This window comes from Alosa alosa, chromosome 7, assembly GCF_017589495.1.
Source record: "Alosa alosa isolate M-15738 ecotype Scorff River chromosome 7, AALO_Geno_1.1, whole genome shotgun sequence".
NCBI classification, from domain to species: Eukaryota; Metazoa; Chordata; class Actinopteri; order Clupeiformes; family Clupeidae; genus Alosa; species Alosa alosa.
The window spans coordinates 16,052,101-16,064,600 of NC_063195.1; the positions used below are offsets into that span (position 1 = coordinate 16,052,101).

Sequence of the window (12,500 nt, forward strand, 5' to 3'; positions counted from 1 at the left end):
CACACACTCACATGCATACACAAACATCATCTAATCATATATGTAGAGGTGTCCACACACACACACACACACACACACACACACACACAAACATCATCTAATCATTAATGTAGAGGGGTCCACACACATACACACACACACACACACACACACACACACACACACACACACACACACACAGACCTGGCATCGAGGAAGCGTGATCGGAGGATCATGACGGCCTCGCAGGTGCTCTGTTTGAGCTGCATCTGGATGGAGCTGAACTTGCGCTGGATGATGGCCACCATGCGCTCGATCTCCTTAGGCGAGATGGGCCGCGTGCGAGACTGCTCCCGCAGCAGGTTCATCACGTGGGTGGTGAACTCGTTACAGGCCTAACATACACACATGCACACACACACACACACACATGCACAAACACATATTTATAAAATACCACTCTTTGTACCCATGTCTCCCAACCTCTTTGACTTTCTGTTCATCATATAATTTTGCTCATACTTTCTTTCCCTCCTTTCTTCCACTCTATATCCCTGTCCCCTATATCCATTCTTTTTTGCTCTTTTTTAGACCTGTCATCACGTGGGTGGTGAACTTGTTACAGGCCTAACGCATACACACACACACACACACACACATGCACAAACACATATTTATAAAATATCGTTCTCTGTACCCATGTCTTCCTGCCAACCCCTTTGGCGTTCTGTTCATCATATCATTTCAGCATTTTCTTTCTCTCCCTACTTCCACTCTATCCCTGATTCATATCCTCCCATTCTCTTTTGCTCAGAGTGGTACAGTAGATCTGTCATCTGTCTGATCAGCTCTCAACCTCTTCCTGCCCCTCCCTCCATCCCTCTGTCACCTAGTGTATTTGTATTTCTTTATTTTAGATCTGTTGTTAGTTTGTTTCTCTTCCTCCCTCTCCCTCCATCCCTCTCTCTCACCTGTTCATATTTCTTTATTTTGGAAGATGTCATCAGTTTGTCTCTGAGTAAGTTTGTCTCTCTCTCTCTCTCTTTCTCTCTCTCTCCTGTTCATATTTCTCCAGTTCTGAGTGATAGCTCGCTCCCTCTCTCTCTCCCTCCCTCTATCTCCCTCCCTCCCTCACTCCCCTCCCTTGCCCTTTACCTGTTCATATTTCTCCAGTTCTGGTGCTCGGCTCTCGCTCTCTCCCTCTCCATCTCTCCCTTCCTCTCCCCTCCCTCTCTCTCCCTCTCTCTCTCTCTCCCTCTTCCCCTCCCTCTCTCTCACCTGTTTTTATTTCTCCAGTTCGGAGTGGTAGATCTCTCTCCCTCCCTCTCTCTATTCATCTCTCCTTTCCTCTCCCCTCCCTCTCTCCCTCTCCCTCCCCTCTCTCTCCTCCCTCTCTCTCACCTGTTCGTATTTCTCCAGTTCGGAGTGGTAGATCTGTCTGATCTGGGCCAGCTTGTCGCGGTAGTCCGAGTGCTCTGCGCTGTTGTCGTTGAATGACTCCCCGGCGGCGGCCAGAGCAGCGGCGGCAGCGGCCGCCGCGCCCTTCTCCGGACCGGACACGCCCTCCGCCAGCAGCATGTTGTCCAATCGCATGATCTGAGCGTCCGGAGACTCCTCCTCCTGCGCCCCGCGCATACTGAGAACTACGGGGGCAGGAAAGACATACAGAAAGAAAATGAAAAAAAGAAAATGTTTTTTACACACAGATAGACACTAGCACGATCCCTTGTAAAGCCCACGGAAATAACTACCCTGGAAATCCAGAGTTCTCGTGAGAGCACAATGGAATTGTCTCTGCGAACCAGCTAAACTGATGAAGACAGCGCTGCAACGTTGGAGGACAGTACACATTGGTCGTAGTGTTATCCGATTGTGTCGAACTCCGAAATCATTCAGAGTAAACATGGTCTAGTGTTATCCAATTGTGTGCAGTGAGATTTTTAAATGCATGCTTGTTGCCGCCCCTCGAGTTGGGCCATTCCATTGCTCTTTCCCAGACCCTTAATCTTTCTAGATTATCAGGGTCTCGATTTTCCAGGCTAGGAAATAACCAATAACAGATCTACTTGTCTACCTCAGTGTGTAGGCTGACCTATAGGATCAGCAGAGAGACTGTGAAGGAGTTCCTAAAGTTCCTTATTTCACCAGTAGAGGGCAGCCTCTACCTATTCACTCCACCACACAAGCACACACACACACACACACACACACACATTTAACTATAGTACCTCTGTGGATCAATACAATAAAAAGTATATAAAGAGATTGTTGTTGTTTTTTTTGTTAACAAGTATATTTTTTGGCCTTTATTATGACAGGACAGTGAAGAGACTGAAAGGGAAGGACTGGGAGAGAGAGATGGGGGGTGATCAAGAAATGAACACATCAAAGGTTTCCAGTTGAAATGTTCGAAACCAACGCAGGTACTTTGAAATGAAACTGAATCGCGCTATGCTTTACAAAATGTCAACTTTAAAACTTTTTTTTTAGTTACCAAGATATATTTTTTCTTAGTTACCAAGTTACCATTAGCTCCATGTTGTTTTCTGCTCATGTTTATTTCTGCAGTTGAAAGGGTCTATATATTCAATGTGTTAGTACTGTTTTTTGTGCTTTGTCATTAATGGGTTTTTGATACAAAAACCTATAACAACCAGATTTACTGTCAGTTACGGGCAGGGGACAGGGCACAGTGTACAGTGGGTGAGTGTGGAAACTACACTCAAGGATGAAGATGGCTGGTTGGAAAGGGATGATGTGAAGCTGTGTCTTAGTTGGACAGCAGAGTAAGCAGCAGGTTTGAGTTCAGTGGGGTGTTTGTGAGGTCAGTGGGGTGTTTGTGAGGTCAGTGTGGTGTTTGTGAGGTCAGTGGATGTTTGTAAGGTCAGTGGGGTGTTTGTAAGGTCAGTGTGGTGTTTGTGAGGTCAGTGGGTGTTTTTGAATGGCCTCTTGGCAGCAAGATGGCCCTCCCATTTGGCAATGTTTACATGGGCAGAACAGACAGGGAGAGAGAGAGACAGGTCGAGATGGAAGACATAAAACGGTAAATAGAGAGGCTTAACCATTTCCCACAATAGACAAGGGAGACAGGCAGACAGACAGACAGGTAATCAACAAACAAAATAATAAGGAAACCAAACAGAAAACCCCTCAGAAGTAGGGAGACAGACAGACATACAGACCAACAGACAGAGAGATGACCATCAGAGTCAGATACACGGACAGACAAAAACAATAACACACATGCAGGCATGTGACCTGACTCTCTACTTAAACACACACTAGCCGGATAAACAAGCTTAGAGGTCAAGAGTTCAACACAACTTAACTTCATCCTACTTTGGTGTGTGTGTGTGTGTGTGCGTGTAGCCATATTGTAAGCTGATAGAGGTTTTGAGCAGCTAATCAGCATCTGTTTAGTTTTCGTCTGGCATGCAAACACAAGCAGGATCCAGTCAGATCAGTTTGCCTGCAAAGAAAGATGGAGGGTCTGAGATAGAGAGAGAGTGAGAGAAAGAGAGAGAGAGAATGGAGTAGATGGAATTCTCCTGATCACACACACACACACGCTCCTCTCCCACACACACGGTTTAATTAACACAGGCTCATAAGGAGCACCTAAAGAGGGGTGAAAAACGAGCTCTCGTTTGCGAGGTCATTAATTTGCACCGTTATGCAAATGAGGTGGCAATTAAGCCCCCCAGATCCAGGGAGGCTCGCCAAATTATTACAGCGGAGCCAGACGATGCGCGCAACAACACACACACACTTCTCACACACAAACAAACATATACAGTATATAGATGTAGATAGATAGATAGATAGATAGATAGATAGATAGATTAGACAACAAAGATCACAAACACAAAAAAATCTTGAAAACAAACCCACACTAGGCTACAGGTGCGACGACAGGGAAACACTGCAGCTTTGTGCCCGTATTCACAAAGAATTTTAAGGCTAAAAGTAGCTCCTAACTGGCGAATTTAGGGCTAAAAGTAGCTCCTAACTGGCAAATTTAGGGCTAAAAGTAGCTCCTAACTGGTGAATTTAGGAGAAACTCCTAAAAGTAGCTCTTAACTGGCGAATTTAGGGCTAAAAGTAGCTCCTAACTGGCGAATTTAGGAGAAACTCCTAAAAGTAGCTCCTAACATGGCGAATTTAGGAGAAACTCCTACAAATAATGGGCATTTCACTTGTAACTTTAGGACTCCAATTTGTTTTACTAAGAGTAATTCATGAAGCATTTTAGACCAAAGAGTAGCACCTAAGTCTGTGACAGCTTAGAAGTCGTCGAGAGGACTCCTAACTCACTAAGACCTATTCACAAAAAGCCGCTTTTTGTGGCATTTCACCTTGCGATGTTTTAAAAAGGAGCATGCGGTTACAGGAGCTCTCTATCATAAGGGAATAATTGAAGAGTTCAGATGCAAAACCCTCTAAATCCGTCTGACCACATTTCTTTTAAATGAGCATTTAAAATCCGGTTCCTATAGGTTTTTGCATAGAAATCGATATTTCAGACCAGGAAGAGAGTGTTATTTGGTGTGTTTTGAAGTTAAATTATTTGATTAACGTATACTATGTGAGGAGAGCATTCACTCACCATCTTTATCTCATTTTTGACGTAGGTGGCATTTAGAGGCTTTTGCATCTGAACCCTTCAATTGTACATTGTAGGCCCACCTACGGGATGCAATAATGCCACCAACAACCAAAATCATTCATTGCATGTAAACTAAATGTAATGTTTCATTTTAAATGAAATGAAATTGTTTCTCTTTGTGAATGTAGGCCTACGTGTTTTCATACAGATCAACATGTTGCAAAGATAGGCCTACTGCTTCAATCCGTATACTTGAAGCAATACTGTATTTCATTATACTACTAGGCTATTTGCTTTGTCTTATTCTTTATTCAATTAGGCTATTTATTCATCATCTTACATCCTTCACAGTAGGCCTACTTGTGTAGCGCACACACTCTCACCAGCAAAGACCTGTCACCTGTCACCCATCATCGTAGGAGAAGTTTTTGCCATCATTTCCGTGTTATAATCATCAGCCAATCAAGGTGGTCACTTCAATCAAGCTCGTGCATGAGTAATGATGTCAACCACAGCAATGGAGCTCTTATCTTAGGAGTTGTCACTTTTCCTTACTAAGAGTAGGTCTGAGAGGCTTTGTGAATAACTTTTAAGAGAAAACTTCAAGCTAAAATTTTTTAGTGCGTTTTAGTGCGGAGTACTCCTAGTGGTAAAATAAAATGCTTTGTGAATACGAGCCTTGATTACAAGCATGTTGTTGCCCTGTGAATAAACGAGCTCCACTTCCTCAGCAGATAGTTAACCTCTCTCTGATCGGGCCCTGAGCAGGTTCCTAACTTGTGTCATTCCTAGGGCCTATTCAAAGTCAACACAAGGTACACGTGAACACATCAATCAATGCAAGGGCACCATCATGCACAGATGCATAGCAAAATGTGTTATCCAAAGACTATAAATTGGGCCTTATTGTCACATTGTCACAAGCTATGCAATACCTATTGTTTACACACACATGCTTTCATTTTCAATTTCAATTTAATATCACTTATAGAGCGCCAAAACATTGCACATGTCTCATGTGTTAAAAAGTCAAAGTTACGTAATGCACAGCATGACGAAACTACCGTTGGAATAACACAAAGAGTTTGTTCTCTTTTACCGAGTGAATGAACAAGAGACGGTCTGATGGACCAGCCTCCTCAGTCACCGGATTTAAACCCTGATAGCCGCTAGAGCCAGACCACATTTGGGCCAGAAGTCGCCACCTTCCTAGGAGACACCTTCCCAGGAGACACCTTCCTAGGAGACACCTTCCTGGGAGTAGGCCCCTACTGAGATCTGATAAACAGACCCCATTTGGCTTAATATGACTGATCTGGCTAAGAGAGACAACCATCTCAGGCAGAGTGTGACAGCGTGGGGGTAAGCTGAAGCCCACGCCTGCGGGGCCGCTCAGCTCACCACAAAGACTTATGGACTTATCTCCCTGAGGGATTTAAGTAAACACCTGAGCATATACAAACACGCTCGCACACACACACACACATTCGCTCACTCAAACACATGTACACACACACACAAAGAGAGAGAGAGAGAGAGAGAGAGAGAAAGAGAGAGAGACACACACACATATGCAGAGACACACAAAACACACACACACACACACACACACACACACACTCACTCACAAATCACAGCTCTAGGCCCAAGCAGGGACTGTGAGTGAATGATTGCCCTAGTCCGAGTGAGTGTTTCTGGGGAGGAGTGCAGCGGGAGGCCTCACATCTGGAGAGTACCACACAGCACACCAGTCCACTCCACTTTCACCCAAAAGCCCTTATAGGCTAGCCTAGAAATCTAGAAGCAGCAAATTACATTTGCTGCCAGGGCTAGTCTAGCAACTCTCTGTTGGCTTGTGAGCTCGAAAAATTAAACTTCTATCAGGCCAATCAAATCGTGTATAGAGTCATTAGGCGGGCTTAACATAATGATTGATGGCAGAGTTGCAACGGTTTGGCTTGAATTCCCTGCTACTTGAAAACAAATAAGATAATGTTGCTGTTGGCTTAACAGTGTGACATTAATTAAGCTTTTATTAAGTTGGCAAAAGTTTGAACTAGCCAACTAACTCCGCTGGTGGGAAACGCATGGGACTCATAGCACTGTCCTATTGCGTGCAGAGATAATTTGAAAGACAACTGATTATCCCGCCCCTCGGACTGAGCACTGCGAACGGTGAGTGCCCAGACCCTACATTGTAATGTGGGTCTGGCTCGTCAGACTACTTATAGGCAACTCCCCACACTCAGTGGACATCTTGGTAACCCCCTTTGGGCAGTTATCGGGCGGCTATTTTCCTATTCAAGTGAATGGGTAGGCATACAGGAAAGGGGTGGGATATGTGTAGACAACTGCCATTGGCCTTATGAACTAAACCCATGCATTTCTACAGAGAATTCTTTGAGTGCTGTGTCTCTTCATAAGAAAGTCTCTGCTACTATTAAAGACTGTGGCCAGACTTTGCACAGAGAGACTAAGCCAGATAAATTAGCTGGTCAAGTTTTGTCAGTATAAGAGGGACTTAAATGAAGTAAATCAACTGAAAGAGAAATGAGATGTTAATTTAACATATTTCATGTGGAAGTGGCAGCTGTGGCCACATAATTAACTTAAGGCAATATTTTATTTTACGTATAATTACAAAAATAAAAAATAAGAGAATGATAATGACGAGACGTGACAGACTGAAGAGGACAGGCGGACACAGGAGACAGACATGACGAGAGGAGAGACAGAACACTTTGTGTGTGTGTGTGTGAGAGTGAGTGAGTGTGTGAATGTGAGTGAGAGTGTGTGTGTGTGTGTGCGCGTGCCTGACAGTTTCTTTGTGTTTTATGCCCCCAATGTTGTCTTCAAGGCAGCGCTGCCTGGAAGGCACTAGGGTTAGGCATGGGCTAAGGTTAGGGTTAGGGTTGGGGTTAGGTTTAGGATTAGGTGCCTTTAAGTCAGCAGTGGCAGCGCTGCCTGGAAGACGACGTTGGGGGCATAAAACACCATCGAGCATCGAGCATCGAACATGACGAGAGGACAGACAAAACACTGAGGGAAGGAGGCAAGCATCTGCTGTGAGTGGGGTCAGTAGGACCCATGTGGCCATCATAATACGGGAAGCGCTACTTTAAATCTGACCATCAAGCCCAGAACACAGGGCAAAACACTTCCTGTTCAGAAAGACACAGAGAGCATGTGAAAATGTCTGAAAAGTGTGTGTGTGTGTGTGTGTGTGTGTTGTGCATCAGTGGAACCAGTCCAACCAGAAATAGTAGACCCAGAGAGCTGTAGAAATAGAACTCATTTTCAGACACTCTAATGATTCATGGAGAGGAGATTGGAAAATCCAGTTTTCTGAAGCTGCACAATGGCATGAAACAGAAAGATCACTCAAAGCATTCAAAACGTCATCCTACTGCTGTCAGCAGCACTGCTCAGGTTGAGAGGTGCTATGGGCAATGGTTACATACTCACAGCACAGAGATTTGCTGACTGACTGACTAATTTTGCATGACGTCTGTACTGTCGGTATTTTCAGTGTATGTATATGCATGTTTAAATGTGTGTGTGTGTGTGTGTGTGTGTGTGGGTGGTCGTGATGGGGTGGGGGGGTTGCATGGTTACTTCTCTACCTGTCTATCTTGAGGACTCACCTGTCTTTTCCTTAATCTCACACAGAACACTGAATAGGGCCGGCTTCATGCTGTGGCAGTTCAGCGCATGCTTCCTGAAGCAGAGACAGAGACAGTTCCATTCAGCCAGTCAGTCGCTTTTCACATTTCAATTGACCAAGATCACTGTTTACTTACCACACTCCACATTCACACACACACACACACACACACACACACACACACACGCGCACGCTTCTTTAAGGAGACACAGGTCCATTCAGCTAGTAAGTCACCATTCATATTTGAATTGGCCTACAACACAGTTCACAGGTCTGCACGCACGCACAAACACACCTATCCAACAATGACACACACGCACGCACATGCACATACACACACACACACACACACACACACACACACACACACACACACACACACACACACTTTGCCCTAACTGGATTGGCTGTGTTAAGGGCGGAGGGTTAGGCGTTTTCCCCAACAAGATTATACTTCCTTCTATCACAGAGTCTTGTCAAAAGCCTTTCAACACCGTCCATCTAATGGATGCAAGTCCTTTAGAACAGACAGTCAGACTCAACAGGGATGCCACCACACACCTATGGAGCCCACCTTGAAGAGTTTATTTTTTTTTCTTTTCATGGTACCTGCTGCCCAATCACTCGGCCAGAGCTGCTTGTTGTTTAGGTCTGATAAAGGTTATTTGGAGATGGCAGAAAGACAACACCGTGTTTCACCGGTGTTTATAATGCCTTTATAACTCACGTGTGTATTCATTATGCCGAAGGGCCAGCACTATTGTGCCCTACTGTGGGATCTGGATAAGCAGTTTCCTATGCATACTGATAAAAACAAATTCAGCATGGAAGTCAGAAGTTCACAATGTTATATAATACAGGGGAAAACCAAATCTCTTTCATCTCAGATGTACCTTGTCTTTTTTGAAGAGCCTTTATATTATTTAGACAATGCTAATTAAGTAATGGACTCAATCAGTTAACACCCCCCCCCCAAGCTTTAGGCCCCTCCATTTGCTCGATCTGTTTGTAAGAATCTGGTGGTGGTGGGGGTCATCAAGTAACGAGAGCACAGTGAGCACTGCAGAATGCTTATGGAAGCCTTCTCTGACTTTGGTGGTCCACGGTGAGAGTGGCGAGTCGGGCCCACATGTATAGGTACAGCTAGTAGGCCTACCGGCTGATGGTAGTCTGATATACAGCATCACACATCGGTGTCTCTCCAGCCGCGTCATATGTTAAACAGATCTTTCATATATGCAAAGTAAAAAAGTAACGTTGTCATGCAGCTCAAAGAACTCCGATATCAAACTGGGTCGGCCGGGGCGGGGGCGCTTTGCATCATCTTGCCTGAGCTGGCTTCCCCCTTTGAAATGCAAATGCTCCATAACGGAGTTGAATGGGTCCGCTGAATTAGTGACACAATGGAGGTCAATTAGATCGTTAATGGACTTGGTTTTATGGAGGCACTAATTACAACGCCACACGTTGGACATAAAAAAATGTGAAAGCTATTTAGTCACTGACACTATTTGCTCTAGGTCTATCGTGAGTTGTTTTTACACATGGAACGTATTAGTGTTCAGACCACAGACGTATTTTGGGTAGGGTACTGTGGACACGATGTAGGCCCTGGCCCTTACAACTTTTAAACCAGCGACATCTGCATCTATGACAGCTAGCATATTGCTGTAAATTTTGTTTGCTTGCATGCTGACTACTGCGTATAACTAGGCTTACAATATATTTCACTCCATAACCGATGCGTCGGCAAACTGTTTCCATGGGCCATGCGCTTGTACAAACAGAGGCGCGTGAAAATGAAAGGACCCCAACAGCAACAAAGAGGCAAACCACTGTTAGTATTGGGTTACCTGGCTTGTGCCTCGTCGAGGCTCTCGTCTGTGATGGCCATGATTTGCTGCAGGATGTCGCCAATGTCCTGTGGCTGGCCCTGATACTCGTGCTTCCGAGATGAACCCAGGTCAGCCACGTCGGTCCGCAAGATGCCGCTGAGTCCAATAGCACCAGACATCATGTGGGTTTGATCGTCCATGCCCGAATCCATGGTGACTTCAAATTCAGCGTCTTTGCAGGTCTGAGTTCGGCTAAGTGTCTAGAATCAAGGGTATCCAAATAGGAATAGGTGTAACGTAGGATTTCCTGATGAGCGGTTGTTATTTTAAAGTGTTTCAAAAAAAAAAAAAAGTGTTGAAAGAAACTAAGGCTCACCTAGACTTCTTTGGGGGGAGGGGAGGGCAATAGCCTAAAAACACAGGTCACCTACCACGAACTTGTAGGCCTAGATTTCAAGCGTCTTCAAAATCTTCACATTTAATCTATGCTCTCCCCTGAAATAATGAGATAAGCAAGGTATGTCTAACAGTAGCCTGCCCACACATCATCACATTTTCAATCATTTAAATAGGTGTAGGCCTATGTTTATTGTAAATCGAGCATGTATTGATCAACGACAAAAAACATCCCTTTTCTTCTAAAAAGGCAAAGTCGTGAATGATCTTTAACTTTGGAGAATAGGCTAATTGACAAGTGTTTTGGCAGCAGCAAAAAGGCAATCCCAAGACTCACTTGTTTTGGTTCAAAAGACCAGCTAGCCTAGTTTACAGTCCCGAACTGTCCACGGTGAAAACAAACCTGGAGAAAAGAGGTAGGATAGGCTTCCACTGCACTTCGACCAATAGGCTATAAGAGAAAGATGGACGTCGAATTGCTTTCACAGAGGTGAAAACTGTAAATGTTGCGGTTTCATCCCAGTTATCTTTGTTACTTTGTAATAAAACCTCAACTCCTTCAAAAAAACGTTCGATACGTGGATTCGGGCGCAGTGGTTGGCTATTCTACCAGTCGTTGCGCGACGCGACAACAAAACGCATGACCAGTTGGGAGGGAACAGTCTCGCGACGATGCATAGACCACCATAAAGGGAGTTTAACAATGCGAGGTCTAATAGAAAATGGCTCTTCGCTTGGATTCCCAGCGATTCTCCTGATCATATGCGTCGACGAAGACAACAGACTACTAGCCTACATCCTTGCGAGCAAGTAACGTTGTATTCCGAAGAAAGGCAAATTGTTTGGGTAGTCCAGATCGAGGAATTGGAAGTAGCAGCCTCAGCCTCTCAGTTGGTTCGAGACGATGGGTCACCACCTCACCAGTGATCTTGACCGCGTTCCCTCTCCGATTCGACTAGGGACTGGCTCCTTTTCTCTGGTGTTCTGCTCTAGCCTCCTTGAGGCTTCCCTGTCCCTCCCCCCTCCCTGAATCGTTCGTCTTGTATACCAGTAGAGTACCGCGCGAGGAGTTCCAGTCCTCCACGTTTGTACGTCACACTCCTGCGAAGGCGGTCGTAAAACGCGCAATCCTCGAGGGGCGTTTGGAGCGACACAAACATGAATGCACTAACGTACCCTGTCAGAGAAGGCCACATCATATGAACTAAATAAGAACCGTTTCAATACGCACAGACAGGGCTACAAGTTTATCCGTTCTCAAGGTGCACACTAGGCTATAGCATATAATTTGAAGTCACCGGGATACTATGAGAAGCTTTCAATAATAAATTCGACAATTAATTCAAAATCGACATTCAACCCGCATATATGGGGAATGGATCTCGAACCAGCAGGCCCTAATTAGTGAAGTACGAAATCCATCACCTATGGCCCAGTGCTATAATGCTAGAGGGGAAAACCAAATCTCTTTCATCTTAGATGTACGTTGTACCTGATATGGTGTTGTCTGTGTGATAGCCAATCCAAAAATTATGGATATAACACTACAGACATTTATTTAAAAAAAGGCAAATATCTGTTTAAAAAAAATAAAAACCCTGATGGAATGAGATGCAAAGACAGATTATTATATTGTCCTCATGAATGACCGAGGATGCAAACACTTGACCTGAATCAATAGCGTATGTGTCTGTATGGTTCTGTGTGAGAGTATGACGTGAGTGTATGAATGTATTCTTCTATGCACCAGAAGTAGCTTTGCATTTTGTTGTGACAATGTTTTACAATGTTTACTTTTTATAATCACAAATAAATGATTCTGAAACAAGCCTTTTCTTTGTACATCCTTGAGAAGAAATTTAGAATATTGCCCATTGGTTTGTTTTGTTGCAGAATGATATCCAACACTATAAATGTGTGTGTGTGTGTGTATAGCTCTCATGCAGCTCCCTGCATGTACTAAACATTAATAGATCAGATCCCTCTGTCACCACACACACACACTAACACATTTCCCCAT

At 44.4% G+C, this 12,500-nt stretch overlaps 1 protein-coding gene across 3 annotated transcripts in view; it reads right to left on the bottom strand.

The window, feature by feature from the left end:
• LOC125298642 (pre-B-cell leukemia transcription factor 1-like) overlaps positions 1-11,589 on the bottom strand; it is a 14,252-nt gene extending 2,663 nt beyond the window's left edge. The window contains exons 1-5 of one of the 3 annotated variants that reach the window (XM_048249475.1): positions 10,818-11,589; positions 10,103-10,579; positions 8,230-8,303; positions 1,381-1,622; positions 184-374 (exon numbers count right to left, since the gene is read on the bottom strand). In XM_048249475.1, coding sequence (XP_048105432.1) covers positions 184-374; positions 1,381-1,622; positions 8,230-8,303; positions 10,103-10,296 — 701 coding nt within the window. In that variant the 5' untranslated portion in view covers positions 10,297-10,579; positions 10,818-11,589. Of the gene's footprint in view, positions 1-183; positions 375-1,380; positions 1,623-8,229; positions 8,304-10,102 lie in introns of all 3 variants that reach the window. The other 2 variants (XM_048249476.1, XM_048249474.1) reach the window with 2 other exon arrangements.
• Positions 11,590-12,500: the final 911 nt, after the last annotated feature.